Source organism: Canis lupus, chromosome 15 (genome assembly GCF_003254725.2).
Source record: "Canis lupus dingo isolate Sandy chromosome 15, ASM325472v2, whole genome shotgun sequence".
NCBI classification, from domain to species: domain Eukaryota; kingdom Metazoa; phylum Chordata; class Mammalia; order Carnivora; family Canidae; genus Canis; species Canis lupus.
In genome coordinates this window covers 43,821,946-43,846,654 of record NC_064257.1, presented here as the reverse complement: position 1 = coordinate 43,846,654, position 24,709 = coordinate 43,821,946, and the positions used below count along the sequence as shown (strand labels likewise).

The following is a 24,709-nucleotide window of genomic DNA, read 5'->3' as shown; positions in this document are numbered from 1 at the left end:
TATTCATCCTATACATTAAGCCTTTCTAGTTGTCCTGTCCTGTATGTCAGCTGTAGTAGGGGATATAGAGAACACAACGGAACACTTAATCTGGGAATTTTCAATTTATCTCGGGAAAAAACTGAATAGACATGAAACATTACCAAAAAACCTACACAGCCAAATATGTTTAGATATAAAATCCAGTGAAGATCAGAAAGGAAACAGGTGTGTACTGAAGTACTTTATAAGTGGGAGATTATGACATGACTTTTGAAGTGGTAAGAACACAGTATTGCTATGGTACAAATATCAGGCAAACAAAAGTTATGACACTTTTATGTAGCACTTTATTCCTATTCAAGTTGGTTCAAAATGTTAAAAAAGCAATGTCCTACAGACACCTCAAATTCCAACTTAGTTTCCTATACAAATAAAAAATCTCCATATTTGTATTAATGGAATCATCACTCCTGTTAAAAAAGCTAATTTTATTCCCAATGATATACTGCTTAAATTGTCAAGTCTGTCAACTCGAATTTCTCAACATGTGTATTTATTTCATCCTTTCCTTTTCTGCCTAGATTCTAGTTCAGGCTCTCAGATTTCTTTCAATATTGCTATAGACTTTTAACAAACCTCATCTTTTTCAGGTTCCCAGATATGGCTCTCAGTTGCAAATAAACTAACATCCTGAGACTTTCTTTCAAGACTTTCCAAAACTTCAGGTACTATTTTTCTTCATGAATATCTAAGATACACTGAAAAATGGATCTTTCATTGTTTCCTGAATAATCCACTTTTCCATTTCCCTGTGTCTAAGGGATTGTTCCTTCTCCTAAATGGTCTCCTGTCTAAATCCTCACCTGCTGAAATCTTACTCAACACTTTTAAGATCCATCACAATTTCAACCTATAGAACACTCCTCCTAATACGCAAATCAACTTTCCCAAACACTTGACCCCCTGTAACTATGAAAAGATACTTGGATTTTATTATTTTTGAGTACTTCTATAACCTGTTCCTCAATTTTATGAAGTTAGACTATATAACACATTTAGCACCTCTATGGCTTTTAATCTTGTGATATGTACTAAGAATATGTTTAACAAAGCTGTTGAATGACAAAAGAACTTGGACTTATGCTGACAATGAAGGAAAATGGTAGGTTCTTTTTTTTTTTAATGGTAGGTTCTTAAATAGCATTGTCCAGTAGAACCTTCTATGGTTGTGAAAATGTTCTAGTGTCCATATATGGTAGCAAGTAGCTCCTTGGGATGTGGAACACGTGGAATGTGGGTAAGTCTGACTGAAGGAATAAATCTTTATTTCAATTAAAATTAAAATAGCAACGTATGGCTAGAGGGTACAGCACAGTTCTAAAATAAGAGAAAAATAAGAAAAAATATCACTTCAGAAAGACTACTCTGGCAAGAAGAAAGAACCATAGACTTTTTAAAGGAAGGTATCACAGCAATTTAGGTATCAGGTGGTAAAAGGAAAAAAAAAATAAGGGCAAGTCTAATTATGAAAAGAAAATATTAAGAGGAAATGTTTTCTACCATACTGAAGAAGCATCAATTAAAACGGCAAATCAGGGACGCCTGGGTGGCTCAATGGTTGAGTATCTGCCTTCGGCTCAGGGCATGATCCTGGAGTCCCGGGATCGAGTCCTGGGATCGAGTTCCGCATCGGGTTCCCTGCACAGAGCCTGCCTCTCCCTCTGCCTATGTTTCTGCCCCTCTCTCTCATAAATAAATAAAATCTTAAGAAAACAACAACAACAACAAAACCCCCAAAAAAACAACAACAGCAAATCACTCAAGTGAGCCAATACTCATCCTTGCCTTGGTGTCTTTGTTGGCAATGTTCCATTATCTGGAATAACTATTTCTTTTTACCATTAAAATCTTCAAGACTCAGTATAAGGCAGCATAGTATACCATTTAGGGGCTTTTAATTAGCTTTGAAAAGGGAAAAAAACCAGGTCAAACCTTCTGATATTGCTACTTTTAAATGGAGCTTACACAGAATTCCAAAATGTAAAAAACAATTTAGGTGAGCCACTGTATCTTCTGAGGAACTGCTGCATGATGAGAAATCTATGCTGTGAAATTCGTATGATTCGTTTTGAGTCACCTATTGGTTTTTTATCTTACCAAAGATGTCCTTAGAGGTCAAATGCTAAAAAATCTTGTGTATTAGTGTCCTTTCTACAATCTATTCTCTATTTCTTTATTTTAAGGATATGCTCTTCAAAATCTTTTTATAGCATCAAGACTGAACATTGCCTTGACATGTCACAGAATTTCAGGATGCCTATACTTGTTTTTTTTATAACTGTATCACTTACAAAGAGATCATTTTAACCCTTTATCTATAAATAAGACGCAAAACAGTTGTAAAAACGTCTAACTCATTTTCTTTGTCAATCTGTTTTGACATGTTATCCCTATTACAATCTCTCAAAATACAGAATTCGTAGTGATTTGCCTGAACATTTTTTATTTTTATTTATTTTTTAAAAGATTTTATTTATTCATGAGAGACAGAGAGAGAGAGAGAGAGAAGCAGAGACACAGGCAGAGGGAGAAACAGGCTCCATGCAGGAAGCCTGACATGGGACTCGATTCCGGGTCTCCAGGATCACACCCTGGACTGAAGGCGGCGCTAAATCGCTGAGCCACCCAGGCTGCCTGAATATTTTATTTTTAAAGATTTATTCATATTATTGTAGAGAGAGTACGTGCATGTGAGAGTTGGAATGGGGGAGATGGAGAGAATCTTAGCAGACTCTGTGCTTAGTGTGTAGCTCGATGTGGGCCTCAATCCTACCTATGACTCTGAAATCATGACCTGAGCTGAAACCAACACAACAGTCTGATGCTTAACTGACTGAGCCACCTGGACACTCCCTGAACATTTTACATAGTAAGATTATGTCACCTGGTTGTAAATTACTTTCCTTTTAGTTCTTTATTAAAAAAAAAAAAAAATGTGTGTAAGTAGATGTTATCTGTGACTTTCATAATAAGGGAACATAAAAATATTTTATAAAAAGGGAGTAAGGTTGGGAAATACTGACTTGACTGCTTGTATATTCTTCTCTTTACCAGATTATGAAGTCTTTGAATATATTCTTATATTCTTCAAAGAGTCTATCATAATGCCCAGGCCTATATATGAAGTAAAAATATTTGGCTCAACTAAGATTGTGTCTTTATCACGGATATTTTAAGTTTCTTTTTTTTTTCTTTAAAGATTTTATTTATTTATTCATGAGAGACACACACAGAGAGAGAGAGAGAGGCAGAAACAATGCAGGAAGCCTGCTTCTCCCTCTGCCTGTGTTTCTGCCTCTCTCTCTCTCTCTCTCTCTCTCTGTGTCTCTCATGAATAAATAAATAAATAAAATCTTTAAAAAAAAGTATATATGTGGATCACTATTTCCTTTAAGAATCTAAGGAGTCAAATTTTTCACTTCAGAAAACTTCTCAGCCTTGTCAGGGCTTTATTTTTCAGACCCCTATTAAAATATATGTAAATTTCTCCTCATTCTATTCTCTAAACTTCCCTTCTGCACTCAATCTGAGTTCAATTTCAATCTCTGCTGCATTCTGGTAATTTACACAAATCAAGTTTTCAGGTTTTTCTTTTTTTTCTTTTTAAGATTTTACTTATTTATTCATGACAGACACAAAGAGAGACAGGCAGAGACACAGACAAAAGGAGAAGCAGGCTCCATGCAGGGAGCCTGACGTGGAACTCGATCCCGGGTCTCCACGATCACACCCCAGGCTGAAGGTGGTGCTAAACCGCTGGACCACTGGGGCTGTCCACTGGGGCTGGCCACTTTTCAGGTTTCTAATGCTCTTTTCTACTGTCCTTTTTTTTTTCTTTCTTTTTTCTTTTCTACTGTCCTTAACCTGCCCAAGCTGTCCAGTGAATTTCTAATGTCACAGCTATACTTTCTAAAGCTGTTTGGGTTTTTGAACACTTACCTATTGCCTTTTTGTGGTACCATATTCTTAGAATTTTGTATCCTTTTGTTTTTATTTTAGATACTATTATTTTGCCGTTTCTTTGAGAATGTCACCTGAGACATTCCTGAAGGTCTAATCCTGTTGTCTGTTGTGTATACTGATTCATTTGCAGAAGGTTTCCTCATCATTTGGATCATGAGTTTTTCTTGTGGGAATCGTGTGACCAGGGTTAAAGGTGTTATCTCTGCAGAGTGCTTTTATATTTGCTTCTGCTAGGTATCATAGGACTAATGATTCTAGGACCCTCTTTTTATTACTTTCTTACCGTGAAGAGTTTAGATTCCCGTTTATATAAATTTATAAATTTTAATTCCATATCCATGTAAGCTTATAATAAATGAATATATTTGAAGGGGAGCCATCCCTCCACTCTTGACATCTTCACATGCTTGCCTTTTGCTGAGAAAACAGTTATTTGAGAGTCCTGGCATTTTGTATGTGATAATCAAATATAAGGCTTTGTATTCTGCTCACAAGTGGTTGTTAAAGCCTCAGACCCATTACAGATGAATAATATCCCCCAGAAAAATCTGTTTCCTGGTCTTTTCTCTTTAATGTATAGTTTTCTCTTTGGTTTTGATCCCTAGGGATTTCTCCTACATTCTTATTATTTTGGCTATGCATTAAATGCTATGCATTAAATCAGTTACTAAGGAGGGGCATAGAAAATGCTACATACAACATGATCCGTGGGTTTTGGCTATAGCTCTGCCATGCAGTAGATTTGTAACCTAGAACAGATAACTACTTTTTCTGACCTTAAACTTCTTCATCTACAAAATGGGAATACTACCTAAAGACTATGAGGCTCAAATAAAAGAATGGATTTAAAAATTCTACAAATTACAAAAGCACCCCATAAACACAGGGTGGCTGTGATTATTTAACAGGTTAAGAGATGTCTGGAGTTCAGTAACACCCTGAACAACCAGAATTACTCTGGTGATCCTTATAATGTTCTAAATTTTGTGTGTTCGAGTGACATATCCACTTGAGGATCTGGTAAAAGCTAAGGATCTGCCTTCCAGAAATCAATACATAGATGCCAAAACTTTCGTATCATTTCAGAGTATCCCCAGAGTATTACCTGGACACAGGCATGGTAGTAAGTAAATCTTGTATTAAGAACCTCTATTCTAGATAGAAGATAGTAATTTTAACTGCTTGCTCTAAATAACCAAAATAGAAAACATACATATGTATAGGACATTGATGATCCCAGTGTTTAATCTCCAGAAGTTTGTGTAAAACTCCCAAACAAATAATATAGATATATACCAAATCTGTACTTACCTATCTGGATTTATTAGAGATCGTATAGTGATAGCAGCCTTTAAACGCTGCTTGACATCTAGGTAACTAGAAGGTTCATCAAACATGAAACTATGAAAAAGAAAAGCAAATATAGTAATTTGCAAGACAAATATAATTTTCTCTTACGTGATATTTTAAATCCCTGTAACACAGTTTCTGACTTAACCAAAACAATAATCTCCTCTTACACTCATGAGGAGCCCATTGCCTAAGGGTAAGAACTTCTGTATTCTGTTCAGAATTAAAAAGAAGAAAAAAAATTTTGGAAGCAGAGCTGCATATCAAGTCTGGGGAGAGACTCTCAGCTTAGGGTAACTTACAAATTATTATCTCCTCATGAAAAATATTCCAATATAGTCTGACGTAATTTAGGGATGTTTCTCTTTGTTAGCTGATGTCAGTTGCATTAAAACAAGTAAGAGTTTTTGAAAAGGAGGGCATTGCACAGAATTATAGAATATTTTGTGGAAAAGTCCATTGGATGCCAGAATTGAAATGTGGACAACTGTTTCCATATCTTACCTCAAAAGCAGAACCTCAGATATTATTTCTTTTTAATTTCTCTCAAATGCACTGCTTTATTAGCAGTATTACAAATGAAGACTCTAACATAAGGATTATGATATACAAAAGGTATAAAACAACCTACATATCAGCTTTCTGTATGCAAACGACAGCACAAGCAAATCTCTGCAACTCTCCTCCTGAAAGATCTTCAACATTTCGTTCTTTTAGATGGGTTAAATCTACAAAGAACATAGAGGCATTGTGTTCAATGTTGTTTTATTTTACCTCTTCTAGGCAAAATCATTCTGGGTGTGAATGATATTTCAGTTGAAATATCGTGTTAACACAGAACTTAAATACAACAATTAGAGATTTTCCCATTTATTTCAGCAATCCATAAAAAAGGTGTCCGTCTTTATAAGTCAAGTTCAGGGCCAATTGAATCAAGTTCAGGTTCAACTTACCAAGCTGCTGACATACAATTGCTTGTGTCTTTGTTTCATCCTTTCGGTCCAAAATAGACCCCACTGTCCCCTGTCATAATATACCAGAAATAGTTAACTACTACTTTTCTTCAATATTAAAATGAGTTACAAAGGAAAACAAGTTTAGTTTAATACACCTCCACAAATACCTATAATATATAAATTTCCTCTTAAAGAGCAACTGACCTTTGCAGCCTTTGGAATCTGGTCTACATACTGAGGTTTGATAATGGCTTTTAAGTCATCTTCTAGAATCTTGGTAAAATAATTTTGCAATTCCGATCCACGGAAGTAAGTCAAAATTTCTTGCCAATCAGGTGGATCCTAGAAATACAATGATCTGAATTTAACAATACATAATAATGCAAAAAAAGATGACTTCTACAGTTGAAGTCCTGAACAACATGGGTAAATTGTTTTTTTAATTCAAGTACTGTAAACATATTTTTTCTTCCTTAGGATTTACTCTGTAACATTATCTTTTCTTCAGCTTACTTTACTGTAAGGATACAATACATAATACACAAAATATGTAACTGTTTATGTTCTTGCTAAAGCTTTTGGTCAACAGTAGACTATTAATAGTTAAGTTTTTGGGAAGTCAAGTTATATACAAATTTTTTACTGTACGTGAGGGTGTCAGCAGCTCGAACACCTGCATTGTTCAAGGGGCCAATTCTATATCCAAATAGAATCATCTGTACTTTAAAACTTCTAAAATAGTTTAAGGAAACTCAGATTTGTCAGTTAAGTGGCATTAACAGATCCTAGTTAAAAAGAAGTTTAATCTATATATAGTTTCTCAGCATTAATTACTAATGTTGAAAGTAAGAACATTAAAAAAATTATATACTCTCCTTCAAAGTCTCATAAAACTGACCTAAGTATTCATTTTCATAAGGTGGTATACATACGTCATATTTTCCAAGGTTTGGCTTTTGCTTTCCTGCTAAAATTTTTAAAGCAGTTGACTTTCCAATTCCATTAGTTCCAACTAATCCCAAAACTTCACCTGGACGAGGGATAGGCAACCTGTCATAAGTACACACACACAAAAAAATAAAACAACTTGGACTTAGGTAAAAAAGCTACATAATATTAGAATCATGTATTTTAATGCACTTGCACTCCATACACATCCATTAATGAGCTAAGAGATATATGCCAGATAGTACTGGCTATTAGAGAAAAACAAAACAAAACAAAAAAGCCAAGATTAACCTAAATTGTTAATTGTTAGAAATGCATCCATGGGGATCCCTGGGTGGCGCAGCGGTTTGGCGCCTGCCTTTGGCCCAGGATGTGATCCTGGAGACCCGGGATCGAATCCCATGTCGGGCTCCCGGTGCATGGAGCCTGCTTCTCTCTCTGCCTATGTCTCTGCCTCTCTCTCTCTCTGTGTGTGACTATCATAAATAAATAAATAAATAAATAAATAAATAAACAAACAAATAATAAAATTTATTAAAAAAAAAAAAAGAAATGCATCCATGACCAGTATTACTCCAAATTTTATTTTTCAGTTTTCATTCAAGTCCATTCTAAAGTAATTCTCCTTTGCATAGAAGGTTGTTTTAATGTATAACCAAATGCTTTGGTACAAAATTACATAGCAGGTGCAACCTCACACTGTCTTTTCTTTTCTTTTTTTTTTTTTTGGCCTGCCATTTACTTACAAGGAGAAAAGTACCACATCAACCAGACATATCCCACTTCACTCTCCCTGTTGTAGTAGGCTCTTTAAAGCTGGCAGGTTGAGAAATACCTTTTTATTAATTAAATCTAGACTCCCAGATTCAAATTATCAGTGTTCTGCAGATTAAAAACCTTGAAGAATTCCTGTGATTTAACAATATATGTCCAAGTTCAGAGTAATATTCTCTGTAGATGAGATTCATGGATATATAAGAGAGAACAAGTTCCTTTAAAAGTTATTTTGGGAACGGGGGTATTACCAATAGTGATTGTCAACCCCACTTGCATATTCAAATCACCTGGGAGCTCTTACAACTTACTGAGGTCTAGACCCTATTATCTAGGGATATGACCTAATTCAACTGGGCTGAAACTGAGGTATTAGTTTTTTAAAAGAAATCCCAGGTAATTATAACGTTAGCCAGAATGAACTACCAACACATATAGTAATGATTCTGTATGATGTTATAGTTTTGCATCTTTCTTTAGTGGATGGTTAATACCTTTTCCCATTTTTATATTTCTCTGAAAATTCCAAATGTATTTTACTTTTGACCAAAGTAAAGAGGAATGTTAACTTGAAAATATACCTGTGAAGTTTGAAGGCATTGGCACAATATCGATGTGTCGTTTCTTTTTCCAAGTTGCTTGGTAAATTGACAATTGATAAGGCGCCAAAGGGACATTTCTGTTATTTAAAGTAAAGAATTATGCGTTAATTTTTAGAAATATACACATGAAAAAAAAAAAAAAAGAAAAGAAATATACACATGACTGGGCCCCTGGGTGGCTCAGTCAGATAAGTATCAGACTCTTGATTTGGCTTGGGTCATGATCCCGGGGTTGTGGGATCAAGCCCTATGTCAGGCTCTGTGCTCAGTGGGGGGTCCGCTTGAGATTCTCTTCCCCCATGTACTCTCTCAAAAATAAATGAATAGGGCAGCCCCGGTGGCGCAGCGGTTTAGTGCAGCCTGCAGCCCGAGGTGGGATCCTGGAGACCTGGGATCAAGTCCCCTACATGGAGCCTGCTTCTCCCTCTGCTTGTGTCTCTGCTTCTCTCTCTCTCTCTCTCTGTGTGTCTCTATGAATAAATAAATAAAATCTTAAAAAAAAAAAAGAATAAATCTTAAAATGTATGTATGTATATATATATATGTGTATATATATATATACACACACACACACACACAACTAAAATAGATATGTTAAGAATATTTTTATAAGCAATCTTCTAAATGTGGGAATTATGGGGCACCTGGCTGGCTCAGTTAAGAGTATGTGACTCTTGATCTTGGGGGTCATGAATTTGAGCCCCACATTGGGTGCAGAGTGTGAAAAAAAAAACAAAAAACTTAAACTCACACCCAAATGTGGGAATTTGACAAAGATGTAAAATATCGATTCATTTATTTTTACTTAAAAAAATAAAAGTTAAGTTATTTGAAAGCAAGAATCATATTAACTAGTTTTCTCCCTTAGTGACTGGCATACTTTTAGACTTTAATATAGGTTTAATACTTACTGAAAAACCTTACAAAAATGTAGGGTATTTTTTTCTCTACTTTTCTTTTAAACATTATTAGATGAGGCTAAGTAGTAAGATAAAACATGGTTACTGAGTATGTCATTCCATATTCAGTTGATGACAGATACCTTCTCATTACTTCCTTCTTCATATCTTCATATGCTTTCTTTTCTACTTTGTAGAAAAAGTCTATTTGGGTCTATTTGTGTTCCATTAACAGCATAAAATATTTGCAAAGACCAACGATTAAAGTCTTTCCATTGAGGGTTTTAATCATCTCATATGAAAAAAAAAAACCCTTTATATTCTAATTGAGTAAATTCACATTAAAAAAATTAACTCACAGCAAAATCTACTCAAATAACAGTTGATTATCAATCACATAACTGTCTAAGGTACAAGAATGGCAAGAACCAGAAGGTTACTGAAGCTCATCACCGTGACTAGAAAAACCTCCCAGAAAACTATATAAAGGTACATCAAAAGAATATAACCTCAGATTAGAGATTTGTTGAGCAGAAATGTTCAATGAGCTGAAGGGATCAATTCAAAAGTCTTTGAATACAAAGATTTCAGTCAATTCTCATTTTATAAGTTATAAGAACACAGAGAATTAAAAAACAAGAACAAAAATCTTACATTCTAACAAATTACCACTCTCTAACCAGAACTATTAATTCTTTACATAAGATAGTTTTCTGTCAGTGCAGTTACTGCCATTTACGGAAATTTTCTATTATTCCCAATGTACATAAAATATTTACAGGTTGCAAAGTAATATAGACTTCTTTAAATCTACAAAAAAAAAAATCCATACTGTTTCATCTAAGGTACGTTTTAATTAAAAATGTATCTTAGTGTTCAGAAGGTATTTAATATCTCCACCCCCAAACAGATTCATCACATCAGTATGTTTTCAGCCACTAAAAGTGTATTTCTCCAAATTTTGGAATCCCCTTTTTTATAGCAGTAAAGAAGAAAACAGGGCAGAAGATAATAGATCATTCAAAATCAGATCTCTGGAACCATCAACACTGATAGGCATATAATAAGAGATTCGTAAATGTTTGCTAGAAGGAGTATTTCCTGATTATATTTTCAAAACAAGGGAAAACACTTTCAGATACCAATGAAGTCTTTCTGGATACTTAACTAAGGATTCAGAAACCAATGTACAATACGCATAAGCCTTATTAGAATCAGTAACAGGGTGGTATCCATACTCTGATAAAGTTGCTTTCTTTTTTTTTTTTTAATTTTTTTTTAACTTTTTTTTATTTATTTAGGATAGGCACACAGTGTAGAGAGAGAGAGGCAGAGACACAGGCAGAGGGAGAAGCAGGCTCCATGCACCGGGAGCCCAACGTGGGACTCGATCCCGGATATCCAGGACCGCGCCCTGGGCCAAAGGCAGGCGCCAAACCGCTGCGCCACCCAGGGATCCCTAAAGTTGCTTTCTAAATAAAAATATTATCTACAAATAAAAATACCTATAATAAGAATAAAATGTACTGGTTCCTAAATAACATTTATGAACTAATTTTGGTGATCATTTTAAGGTCAAAAGCCCTAACCAAACTATTCAGTGCAACAAAAACTAATTGAGGCATTTTGAAAAATTACTGTGATAACTCCAACAGAAGAATGTATAATATAGCAGAAGCATTAAGGATCAGGTTAAATTAAAACAATTTTGGCTGTATGCATTTCTATTTAAAATGTGTGATTTACAATTAAATACAGACTCAAAAATATTGTATGTCATATGACTCATACTTTTTATATTTATATTTCTAAGAAGTACCTATAAAAACATGGGGAAGAATGTCCTTTTCATAAAATGGTGCAAAAAAAAAGAGAAATTAATTTTTGTTGGAAATGGCTTTCCAAAGTTGAGTATGGCAAGGATAACTTTTTTTTTAAAGATTTATTTTTTTTTAATTTTTTTTTTTTTATTCGTGAGAGAGAGAGAGAGAGAGGGGCAGAGACACAGGAGGAGGGAGAAGCAGGCTCCATGCTGGGAGCCCGACGTGGGACTCAATCCCGGCACCCCAGGATCGTGCCCTGGGCCAAAGGCAGGCGCCAAACCGCTGAGCCACCCAGGGATCCCCGGCAAGGATAACTTTTATAGGGAGGTTTAATTAATTCAAAAAGCAACAATATTAGATTACTGATAGAATACCATCCTCCTAAATCTACTTTTTTTAATAAACTGCTTTATATTTTGCCTCTTTAAAAATAGTTATAATGTATTCAGAATTTTCTGACTTCTTCAGGTTCCAAATTTGACCCCAAAATTAATATATCACTTACCTTAATACAAATACCACAACCAATACAAAGGGTTTCAGAAATCCATGCTATTTTGCTCTGGGGTGTAACCTCTATGCATAATTTTCCTGGCAAAGGAAAAGACAGAGTTATTTCCCTGCCATTTGAATTTTCTGAACATTGTTATATAGGTAATTCTGGTTCCAAATCTTCATATAAAAGCAGATTTCCAAAAACAAAGGCCACACAAAGAAATACAACTGAGATAATATCCTAAAAAACCAGTGCTTTTTGAGGATTTTAACATAATTAATATATATTAATTTACTAACGGGGAAGAAAATATGCTCATAAATAAAACTTGGCAAATCCTAAACAGTTTTACTTTAAATTTTTTTTGAAGTTTATTTATTTAAGTAATCTCTACCCCCAATGTGAGGCTCATGACCCTGAGTTCAAGAATCACATGCTCTTCTGACTGAGCCAGGTAGGTGCCCATAAACTAGTTTTATTTTTAAGCTATCTGACCTGAATATTTAATTCACAAAATATGCCTTAGAAATGATAATGTACACCAGAGGAGGAATAGAATACATTAGCTAATTCAGTGAAGCTCCAAAAAGTTATGTAGTCATCCAATATACACACGAAATTAAACTTGGCATTAGGGATATTAATAATGGAATTTCTAAATAGCATGTAGACTAAGTTTCTTTTAAGATTTAAAAAGCTTACACCTCACTAGTACACTTACTTTAACATAGCCCTTAAAGACTACCAATAATTCTGAATTGTTTTAAATTTACTTAATCTAGAAAATATAGCAAAGCCTCATGAATTAGCCATTCTTACTAAGTTATTTATTATTGCTTTTTAAAATTAGAATACTATCAAAAACAAATATATTGGTAGTTCTTTCTTCATGAAAAGTATAGAACTTTTCCAAAACAGTAAGAATCTCAGTAACAAACTGATTTTATAGTCAGTGAACTTTAAAAAATATGGATACTGTTATTCTAGCATTAACAAAAATGGGATCATTTAGTCACAAAGCAGTAAAAGAAATTTAGAAGAAAATCTGGTCTTAGCTCCATGTTTTAAAGAAACTAATAGGAAAATGGCATATGCCTACAGAACTATAAAGCCAATTTACTTTTTTAAAAACCTCTTATCCATAGAACAGCTTACCCATTCGAACCACAGGGCAACTCTTTTTGCACTCCTGCCGACATTTCTTAGGTTTACATTTGTCATGGTTGACAATAGCAATTCTTGTTAATTTATCTGCCATAATTCGAAGAAAGTAAGAATATCCAGCTCTTCTATTAAAGAAAAATCAACAAAATTATGGCACAGTCAATGTAATTAGTTAAGAGAAATGAGTCATAGGCATAAAAATTAGAACATAAATTATCACTACATTCAGATACGATTAACTGGAACTACTGGAAAAACTAGTGAAAGCAAGAAAATAATTTAGTAAGATTGAAAAAACAGAATTTTACATATATACTACTAATCAGAAGATTTATATAAAGAAAGAAAAAACACCCATTTTCAATGGTCATAAAAAAGATCTAGGAATCAACTAACAAAGATACATCCATGTGAGGAAAACTTTCAAACCACAACTGAAAAACATAAAAGACCTGAACAAATAGAATTTCATACTACTTCAGTTTTTACAATTATATAGTAGTCATACCAGAAATTTCAACCTTCCCCAAATTTAATTCAATTTAAAGGGAAAAAAATAAACTAGATAAACCAAGCTGAAAGCTCTTATGCAAAAAGAATGGCTAGGAAGAGGAAAAAGAGCAAAGGGGATGTGGGAAACTACACGACAGATGGACAAAAATGATATAGGATCTCCACAATTGATATTGACACCAGTGTCTTAGTATAGTCCAATAAAACAGAATAGAAGGAGCTGATGTGAAGAACACATAATAAAGATGTTTACTCTTCTCTCAAGTATTACTTCATGTCATATTTGACTATTAATGATGCTACTAATGGAAATTATTAAGATTATGACCATGATGTTAAGGGACAAAAATAAAAACTGCATTTCTCTGGAAATTTATAATACGGCCAAGATGAATTTTATGCTAATCGCATTAAAATTAAAAGATCAAGGTATCATAAAATATAGACTGTGTTCACTTTTAAAGCTTTTCTAAGTCTTGATAATTAACAATGCCATCAATTATGCAACTAAGGTCAAAGTGAACTTAAAAATCTTCTACAGAAAAAAAAAAATCTTCTACAGTATTAGACTTAATGACAGATATCAATTTTCTCAGAATGGTGATTAAAGTAAATAATTCCAAAAATTATCTTAAAATTCTAGGTTGTTCCAGTATGTAATAGGAGAACCTGAAGCCAAAAGACTACCCACTGACCAAAACAATTTGTTCTATCAAGGGCTGTATTCCTCAATTCTGATTTTTTTTTTAATTTTTTATTTATTTATGATAGTCACAGAGAGAGAGAGAGAGAGAGGCAGAGACACAGGCAGAGGGAGAAGCAGGCTCCATGCACCGGGAGCCCGACGTGGGATTCGATCCTGGGTCTCCAGGATCGCGCCCTGGGCCAAAGGCAGGCGCCAAACCGCTGCACCACCCAGGGATCCCTGATTTTTTTTTTTTAACCGACTGCTTCCCCTTCCAGACCTCTGTCATTCTCACACCCTGAAATACTATTAGGCTTGGAGAGTGGTAAGAGTTCCTGCTCCTCAGTGCTGCTCCCAGACTATCTCCTCTCTCTCTCTCCTCACTAAAGTCAGCTATTGCCTCTCAGATCATCCAACTGCTTTAGACATTTACTGACCATCAAATCACTCCCTCCCAATTTGAAGATTTCTGCCCTTGGCTAACTTTCACTTTCTCTTGATTTTAATATGTTCACTGATATTTCTTGTCTTCTTAGTCCAGTAAGCTTTCTTCTCCAGTGACCTTTCTTTCAATCTCCTAAGCCCTTCATTCTTTGGGGGGAAATCTTTGATCTTGTTATTACCAATAACTGCAATCCTTCTATAACCTCCACATCAAATACCCCATTCTCCAACTACCACTCCTATTTTTCAGTTTACCCCTGTCATACCCAACAGCCCAACAACTCTTTGACTTTCTCCCTTCTCTAAACCAACTATCATTATCTCTTGATTCTACCACATTTCCATTGTCCGTCAGCTCTTATCTCTTCACACCCCTCTGTACCCCAGCTAAAATTCCTTTGTCAATGATTTACACCCTTAACTACAACCTGGTTACATACAACTCTTCCCCTGTACTCAAAAAGCTGAAAATGCGTAGACAAAAAAGCGAAGCCATGCTGACTAGTGTCATTTCAAGTGAACCCTTATGCCAACCAAACCCTTATACTTCCAAAGTGAAGTCCACTTGCACACTCAAAGACATCTGCTAAGGGGAATGTTCTAACAATTCTCTCTCCTGTCTTTCACATCATCAATTATTCTTGCCAATAACTCGTTCCTATTAGCATTCAAACTTTCTATTATCTGGCCCCATCTTTCCCCATTGCTTTATTTCTCTTTCCTTTTATACAGGACTACTTGAAGGAGTTGCCTACAGTGTTCCAAACTTGTATGTATTTTTTCTGGACTCCATTTCAGACTTCAATGCCCATGATTCCATCAAAACAGTTTATCAGGTCATCGCTACTCTATACATGGGTAAAACAAATAGTTAATTAACAGTTCTTAATTTACTTGAACACCTATTGTATCTGACACAAATTATGACTTTTTCCTACTAGATAGAAACCCTTTCTTAACTTGGTTCTAGGACACAGCACTAATCTGGTTTTCCTCCTATTTTCTTGGTTACTTCACCTCATCCTCTAGGCTAAAAGTTGAGAGTGCTCTAATACTCAGTCACATTTTTGATCTATATTCATTTTTATGAATGAATATTCATAAATATTCACCTTATATAATCAAAATTCACCTTATATTCATAAGGTATTGTCTTCTGATCTCTTGGCTTTAAATCCTACTTATATGCTGTTAATTCCTAAATTTCTATCTCTACTCAGGATACCTCTCCTAACTCTAAACTTGTATATCCACCTGACTATCCAACATCTCTTCCTGGAGGTCTGTACGCATCTCCCAAATTCAATTCCTAAAGTTCTCAACAAAATTTGTTTCTCTAGCAGTCTTGCCAATTCTGTTATTTTTTTTTAAAGATTTTATTTATTTATTCATGAGACACAGAGAGAGAGAGAGAGACAGACAGACAGACACAGGCAGATGGAGAAGCAGGCTCCATGCAGGGAGCCTGATGTGGGACTCAATCCCAGGTCTCCAGGATCAGGCCCTGGGCCGAAGGCGGCACTAAACCGCTGAGCCACCCAGACTGCCCATTGCCAATTCTGTTAAATGACAATTCTAGTCTTTCACTCACTCAAGCTAAAACCCTTGAAGTTATCTTTTACAAGCCACAACAGCAAATTCTGTCCAATTTATCTTCATGAATCTGACTTCTCACTCTGATCTAAGCCACTATTATTCTTTATCTGTGTTACTCTAATAGCTCCCTATCATGTCTCTTTACTTTACTCTTAACTTTTTTCTAATCTGACTTTTGACAGTTCCTTCTTACTACAAAAGCCAGGATGATCCTTTGTAAATGTAAGCCAGATCATGTCACTCTACTCAAAGTCCTACAATAGCTTCCCTACTCAAAGTAAAAGCCAAAGTTCTTAAAATAACTAATGAGGTATTGATCAACCTCTATTAGTTTCCGATCTCATCTCTAACTACTTTAGCTCTAGTTCATTCTGCTCTAGCCACACTGGCTCCTTGTTCTTAGCATATGTTCTTGCTTAGCATGTTCTTGCTTCAGGGCATTGGCATTTTCTATTCCCTCTGCCTGTAATGCTATGCACCCTAGTGAGTTACAAGGGTCACTACTTCAAGTCTTCAGTGTCTATTTCTCAGGAAGCCTTTTCTAGTTATACTACCAAAAAATATACCCAAACTGCTTTTTTTCCCCTGATATTTCTCTTTGGCTCTTTCTACTATATTGCAGTTTATATTTCATATGTATGTGCACAAATGGTTTATGTAATATTTATTGTGTGTATACACATGCATTTATATACTTTTTCTCTACAGAATTTTTCCCACCCCAAGTAAAAGATACTCCATAATGAGGGCAAAGATTTGTCTATTCACCCCAGTGGTTACACTTGTGCCCAGCACATCATAAAAGCTCAAATATTTGTTGAACAAATGAGAAAATGAATTTAGATATAATTTTCTTAAATGTTATGATACCAGAAATATTTTAGTTATCAATACTTCACAGTGACAGCTATCCACTAAAGTATATACTGAAAAAAAAAATCACCCAAAAGCAGACTAAGTTATTTACGTAATTAACAGAACTACGGTTACTGACAGATCCACATTACCCCCTTAAAACCTTTAAAAATTGGTCCAGTTTTCATAGACTAGATGAGCAAGAAATTAAATGACTTCTGAATTGCTACAAAAAAGCTCTCGTTTTAAGTGACAACTCCCTGAAAACTGAAGAGTTAATTAGCTTTTAAAATAAAGCTGGACACCATACAAATTACGTGGTGAATGAATGTCATGAAGTCCTTTTTAGGGCAAATCTTTTAACACAAAATTGCTAAGATTTCTGCCAAACTACTAAAGTGTTTTATCTGATATTTCAAACCATTTCAAAAACCAAGTGACTGAAAGAGATGACTTACAGAATAAAACCATACCAGAAATAATAAGCTGATTTATATGAAATAGTAATAAATTAAAATGCATTTAAGAATAAAGAATATAGATTCTTTGTGGAACTGTTACTTGTGTGAACACTATTGACTAAATTTATATATTATTTTCAAATTTTTAAGAATTGGCGAGGAGGTGGGATGCGTGGATGGCTCAGTGGTTGAGCGTTTCCCTTAGGCCCAGGATGTAATCATGGAGTCCCAAATTGGGCTCCCTGCAGGGAGCCTGCTTTTCCCTCTGCCTGTGTCTCTGCCTCACGTGAATAAATAAATAAGATCTTAAAAAAAAAAAAAAAAAAAGAACTGAGGAGAAGGGATCCCTACTTTCTTTTTCAATGACAGAGCACAGTGAAGTTGTGGAGGTGGTGGGGGGGAGTGGAGTTTAATAAGAGAGTCTTAGAAACAAAGAGGAATTCGAAGGTATTTCAGATCTGAAAACAAACTGTGTTCAAAACAGGTATTCAAACAATGACCCTCACTGTCATTCTTCCAGCTGGGAGGAAAAAAAGGAAGTGAGAGGCATTATGGAAAGAAAGTATTTGCAGTCTGAGACCAAAATTATATCACCATGTGAAAGCACTTAAAAGACTGCTGTGAACAAATGATGCTTGATATCACATAAAACATTCCAACCTATGGTTACTGTAGGTTATTAGTCTTATAAAACATGTAAATGGGGAGTGGTGCAGAACTCGTCATTTCAGAGTCTTAAACTGAAGACATTTAGAAGGGGCACCAATTAACACCACTTTCTTTTTTCCCCTCAGAAATTGTATTAAATGTTCTTCCCAAGAAAATGTTTTTAATAGGCATAACAAGATTTTTAACACGAAAAAAAATACCCTTTTGGTACAAATAAAGATTCCTTGGTTGATACTGACAAAGCATTACTGTCAAGTAGCTGATACAGTATGAATATTCTCAGTATACGAGACAAATGTTCTGAAAAATGCAACACGAAATCCCACTATCATAAATGTCTAGCTAGCAGTCCCTGTGGAGGAGTAAACAAAACAAAACAAGACACAAAACCAACACAACCCCCTTCACAACCTTCCCCGTTGTTTTGACAAGTATTTCTCTCTTAGGGACTTTACCACGAACACAGAGAAAACAGACTTATGTAGTTTATGGGATGTGGTAATCAGCTTTGGCCATCGTGTCTACAAGGTATGAACCGCTGCACACCTGATTTCACGCAGTTTATATAAAGGTAGGGAAAACAAGTCACTAAGAAGAAAGCGCTAAGTGCTATAAAAGCTTACAGGCGTTGAACTGGGAGATTGGGATAACCGAATACCCGCTGCTCTATAAGAAAAGCAGACCGACAACTGCCCATCATTTCTGTAAAGACGGGATAAGGATTCGACTTAATGGCGGCAAAATGCCATGACTCATTCCATAATCACAGCAGAAGCCGTGGAAGGAAAGGCCACGACTTCCTACAATCAAATACGCACGTGTGACACTATGTCCATTTTACTGGGTCAGGGTAAGGACGGGAGGAAAAGAGATGCTTTAAGTTCTCAAGTTGCCTTCCTTCTCTGTTAAGATTCAGCTCTCGGGCGAGAGCGCCGTGAAGGGGGAGCGGAGACGACGGAGACTGGATCTCTGAGATGGCATCTAAGTCCATGCCGGTAGCCCCTGGCGGGTGGCAGGCAAGAGGCGGAGGTCCAGGTCAGCCGGAGGAGACGAGCCACGCGCCTCCACGCCCTCGGTGGCGCCCGCGCTCTGGCGATTCCAGCTGTGCCTCCCGAGCCGGCTGCCACGCGCCGCTGCGTGCTCCGCCGCCGACTCCGGAGGCCTCACTAAGGACTCTCCGAGAACGTCCCTACGGTCTTTAAATCGTGTGCCACCTCGGCCAGCGGCCAACCCCTCCCGGGCTATTCACGTACCTGGAGAAAACGATCCCCTCGCGAAGGGGAGCTCAGAGGCCAAATCAGTTCTTCCTTTCACTTCTTACCCACACGGCGTGTTCCTACGGCCACCGGCCAAAATGGCGGTGCTCAGCCGCCGCCTCGCGCACGCCTTAGGGACGTAGTGCGCGCGCGCGACAGAGAGCGACAGGCGGAGCCCTGGAGTTGGTCGGGGGAGACGGCGAGAACTGACGTCATTGTGCTGCGACTCCAATTGAACGTCTCTGGGAAAGCCGGGCAGTGCTGAGTGGGAGTGGCGCGGAGCTGCAAGGTATCCTAAAAAGCTGGGTTGCGGCAAGCCGCGTCTGTAAGCTGTAAGTTCGTGGGCTTTTCACCCTTGATGTTGAGAGTGGTTCTAGCGTAAGCGGATGCGTTCTCATCTCCATCCTCAATCCCCTTTTCCACCCCCGGTCTAGGGGCCCTGGAGAGCCATTGCCATTTCTAACATTTCTAGAAGAGGTATTAGACAGGACCAACAGAGTCTGGTCCAAATACTGCTGTTGGCGGGTGATCTCTCCTTGGCCGCAGCGCATTCTTAAGAGGGTGGCCAGGAACCCAGGCTTTTCCGAGCCTCGTGTTTTAACCACTTGGTGGCGTCCAGTACCAAGTCGAGCAGTTGAATTGTGCCCCAGTGTAGACATGGGCTCCCCCACAACCCCTTTTTTGAGTTTTGGAACGTTTGACGGCAGGATGTAATAAGCCGTTTGACATTCGGCTTGTAATGGTAGTCACAGGTTTACTTATCTCATCCTAGACCTTTATTTAGCTAGCAGAAGGCAAATATTTTAGCTTACGACTGTACCTATTCATTCATTGATTTGTTCATTCAGTAAATTGCTAATTGGGCATTTAAGCCTCAGGCCTTTCTGAATTTTACAGTTTAGTGGCTCTACTATTATTTAATGAATATCGAGTGCTGTGTGGAGGAGATTAGGAAACATCTGAGATCTAAAAGGTGTCAAGGAGATGGTATACTGAACTACTGGGCCAGGTTTACAATAGTGTATAATAGTGTATATAACCATGTGCAGTATCTGTAACTTTGCAGCACCTAAGCTGTTTTGTATATTGTTTCCAATTGGAGGGTTTTTTTCACGTCTGCATAGATTTACCAAAATTAACAAAAGATGTGAAAGATGAAGTAAATTTTGGGATTTATTCACTTCTGTGCTTTGAAACCATTTTCCCGACACCTTCTATGTCATATAAATGGAACTTTTGACAACTTGTGGGGAGAAGTGATTTTTCTCTGTACCACTTAATGGATTGTTTAAAATATAGACCAGACCAAAATATCATTGTGGTTTTGTTTTCGTTTCTCCCGACAATTAGTGATGTTGAGTATTTTTTTCATGTTTCTGTTGTGAGATAATCGCGTTATACCTGTCAGAATGGCTAGAATCAAAGACAAGAAATAAATGTCACCAATGGTGTTGGAGGAAAAGGAACCCTGGTGCACTGCTGGGGAGAATGCAAATTGGTGCAACCACTGTGGAAAACAGTAAGGAGGCTCTTTAAAAAATTAAAAATAGTATTACCATATAATCCAGTTATTCCACTACTGGGTAATTTACCCAAAGAAAACAAAAACACTAAAAAAGATATACGCACTCCTATATTCACTGCAGCATTATTTACCATTGCCGAGATATGGAAGCAACACAAATGTCCATCAATATATGAATAGATAAGGAAGATATGGTATATACACACCGATAGATACAACGTGCACACTACACACGATGAAATATTAGCCATAAAAAAGAATGAGGTCTTGTCATTTGCAACAACATGGATGGACCTAGAGGGTATAAGGCTAAATGAAATAAGTCTGGTGGAGAAAGACAACTACCATATGATTTCCTACTCATACATGGAATTTAAGAAACAAAACAGACTCTTAAGTATAGAGAACAAACTAGTGGTTACTAGAGGGGAAGTGGGTGAAACAGATAAAGGGGTTTAAGAGTAGAATTATTGTGGGGCACCTGGCTGGCTCAGTCAATGGAACATGGGATTCTTGATCTTGCGGTTGTGGGTTTGAGTCCCATGTTGACTGTAGACATTACTTAAAAAAACAAAAATCTTAAAAAAAAGACTTACTGTGATGAGCACTGAGAAATGTGTAGAATTGTTGAATCATTATATTGTATACCTGAAACTAATATAATACTGTATGTTAATTATACTTTAATAAAAAAATAAATTATCAAAGTAAATTTACGTTCAAAATAAAAAAATGGAAAGTAACATTTACATATTCTTGGAATAAGGATATTTCAATTTAACTTTTCTGAAGAAAAAGATTCATTTGAATTTAGAATTTTTACTCAGAGGGGAGCCTGGCTGGCTCAGTTGGTGGAACGTGCAGCTCTTGATCTCAGGGTTGTGAGTTTGAGCCCCACGTTGGGTGTAGAGATTACTTAAAAATAAAATCTTTTTTAAAAAAGAATTTTTTCTTAGGTATAAAATTGTGTAGTATTATAGAATTTTAGATCAAGTCAACCTCTATTAGAGGTAAGGAAATAAAGACCAGACATGCCCAAAGTCTAGGCTAGTTAAAGGAGAGACTGAAGTTAAAACCCTGATTCCATGCCCTTTTGGCTACTAAATTCTACTGTTTTGCATGTCTTGTTAAGTCTTAATATATTTTAGAAAAAACCCCTGAATTCCCGAGATTTTTTTTTTTATTACAGTGATTGAGTTATGTTACCTGCATTTGAGAAATAGATGATTAATATTAAGGGTATATAAGTGCTACCCTTTTACTATTAAATTTTAATTTTTTACCTTTTGTAGAAGATGCGCAGATCCCAGTATAATGTGGATATTCTTGTTTTCTACATAGTATATTTTAAAAATGACCACACCAAATAAGACACCTCCTGGTGCTGACCCTAAGCAGTTGGAAAGGACTGGAACAGTACGGGAAATTGGGTCACAAGCTGTTTGGTCACTCTCATCTTGCAAACCAGGTAAATCCAAACAAAACAAAAACATCGTTTATAATAACTACTTATAGTTACCTTGTACACTGGACTGACTTTAATTTTCTTTTTTGTTTAGATGCTTTATTTTTATTCTAAAATAAATTTGAGTTTTCACTTGTTATATGTTTCTTCCCAATTGCTTTACTAATATCCATTTCAATTTAACTGCATATTTTATAAGGTCTCTTCTTTATCCTCCTCTATATGTAAAATGAGTTAGTTATTTGGTGAGCACTTTTTTATTGGCTGTTTCTCTAGATGGGATAAATGGATGATACATTCTTTTGAGTGATTGCGTATTCCTAGATAACTTCATTTTACTCTTGTTTGGGATAGAATTTTTGAGTGGCAGTCCTTTTCTCAAAATTTATGGATGCTATTTCACCATTTCCTTTTTTGTTACAAATAAGAAGGCCTATGCTTGTCTCTCCTTTTTTTCTAAGTGACTTGTTCTTTCTCTCTGGAAAGCATTTAAACTTTTTCTATTCTTAAAGTTCAAGACTTTTGCCAGGATATGCCACGATACACGTGTATCTTTTCTCATCTGTCTAATTTATAATTTGATGGCCACTTTCAATCTGTAGACTTAAGCTCAGAGAAAGTTTTTTAGCTTGAGGAACTTTTATTATCATGTTACTGGTTTAATAGTCACTTTTATTTGGAATCTTGTTATTTACACATTAAGACTGCTGTAGCAGTATTCCCAACCAAGTTTCTTGTTTCCCCTTAAGATTCATTTCTCTTCTTTCATAAGTGATTTTTGAGATCTAATTTATTTGCAATAAAACTTATCCTTTTTAGGTATGTAGTTTTATGAATTTTAACAAATGCATATGATCATATAAGCACCATTACAATCAAATATAGAATATTTCCTTTATCCAAAGAAATTTCTTCATGCCTCTTTGTAGTCAGTCTTCTGCCTCCTTCTCATCTCCTAACAACTTTTTTTTTTTTTTTTAAGATTTTATGTATTTATTAGAGAGAGACAGAGAGCATGTGAGCAGGGAAAGGGGCAGAGGGAGAAGCAGACTCCCCACTGAGCAGGGAGCCCAATATGGGACTCGATTCCAAGACCCTACAATCATGACCTAAGCCAAAGGCAGACACTTAACTGAGCCACCCAGGCGCCCTCCTGACAACCTTTGATCTGTTTTGTATTCCTTTGTTATGCCTTTCCCAGAGTATAATACATCATACTGTACATAGCTTTTTGGGTCTGGCTTTTTCTCTTAGTATTAGTGATTTTTTTTTTTTCATGTTGTTACATATGTCAGTAGTTTGTTCTTTTTTATTGCTGATTACTATTCCACTGTATGGATATACCATAGTTTCTCTATTCACCAGTTAATGGACATTTAGATTGTGGTAGCCAGCTTCCAAAATGGTCCCAGTGATTCCTTGTCTCCTGGTATTTTTACCCTTCTGTTGATCTCTTGCACTGTCGGGATTGGTATCTGGGACTTTTGGCAGAAGTGATAGTATGTTACTTCTGAGACTAGATTGATAAAAGACAGGGTGACTGCCTTGTTCTCATTTTGATCACTCACGGGGGGAAGCCAACTGCTATTTTGTGAAGAAACAAGGAACCCTGTGGAGAGGTTTGTGTGGCAAGAGACTCTGGCCTCCTGACAGCAGCTAGGTAAATACTTAGGAGTAAAATTCTGTAGAATTTGTAGGAGTAGAATTTGTTTTTATTTCTTCCTTCCCAATCTGTACCTTTTATTTCCTTTCACTATCTTACTCTATTAGGTAAGACTTCCAATATGATGTTGCATGGGAGTGGTGAGGAGGGACTTCCTTCTTATTCCTGGTCTCAATGGGAGGGCTCTTAGGGTCTCACAATTAAATATGGTGTTAGCTGTTGTTTTTTTCCATGGATATTTACAATTGAGGAAGTTTCTTTTTATTATTAGTTTGCTAATAGATTTCATACTGAATGGGTGTTGGATTTTGTCAGATGCTTTCTCTAGATCTATTGATCATATATGTATATTTTTTCCTCTTTAGCCTGTTGATCTGGTGAATAACATTAATTAATTTTGGAATGTTGGACCAGCTTTGCATGCCTGTTGTGTCATACATTGTACTTCTATCACTTTTGGATCTGTCAGTCAACTATCATTAAATGATTATCATTTTATATATAAAGAGTGAATGACTATGCTTTATTAATGAGATGAGAAGGTTGTTTAACCTTTGCTT

The 24,709-nt window shown here is 36.1% G+C and overlaps 2 protein-coding genes across 15 annotated transcripts in view; one reads left to right on the top strand and one right to left on the bottom strand.

The window, feature by feature from the left end:
* ABCE1 (ATP binding cassette subfamily E member 1) overlaps positions 1–19,636 on the bottom strand; it is a 31,906-nt gene extending 12,270 nt beyond the window's left edge. For 2 of the 3 annotated variants that reach the window (XM_025439375.3, XM_049094150.1), the window contains exons 1-9: positions 19,494–19,636; positions 13,009–13,142; positions 11,863–11,948; positions 8,615–8,712; positions 7,244–7,361; positions 6,516–6,653; positions 6,309–6,378; positions 5,987–6,083; positions 5,317–5,406 (exon numbers count right to left, since the gene is read on the bottom strand). In XM_025439375.3, coding sequence (XP_025295160.1) covers positions 5,317–5,406; positions 5,987–6,083; positions 6,309–6,378; positions 6,516–6,653; positions 7,244–7,361; positions 8,615–8,712; positions 11,863–11,948; positions 13,009–13,111 — 800 coding nt within the window. In that variant the 5' untranslated portion in view covers positions 13,112–13,142; positions 19,494–19,636. Of the gene's footprint in view, positions 1–5,316; positions 5,407–5,986; positions 6,084–6,308; positions 6,379–6,515; positions 6,654–7,243; positions 7,362–8,614; positions 8,713–11,862; positions 11,949–13,008; positions 13,143–19,058; positions 19,304–19,493 lie in introns of those variants that run through there. The other variant, XM_025439376.3, reaches the window with a different exon arrangement.
* Positions 19,637–19,641: 5 nt separating this feature from the next.
* Positions 19,642–24,709, top strand: part of ANAPC10 (anaphase promoting complex subunit 10) — a 267,966-nt gene continuing 262,898 nt past the window's right edge. For 8 of the 12 annotated variants that reach the window (XR_007402287.1, XR_007402285.1, XR_007402288.1 and 5 more), the window contains exons 1-2: positions 19,675–19,828; positions 22,363–22,489. Coding sequence is in view for 8 of the 12 variants with exons in the window: in XM_049094152.1 (XP_048950109.1) it covers positions 22,375–22,489 (115 nt within the window). In the remaining 4 variants the exon portion in view is untranslated. Of the gene's footprint in view, positions 19,829–20,882; positions 21,016–22,313; positions 22,490–24,709 lie in introns of all 12 variants that reach the window. The other 4 variants (XM_049094151.1, XM_025439379.3, XM_035698741.2 and 1 more) reach the window with 4 other exon arrangements.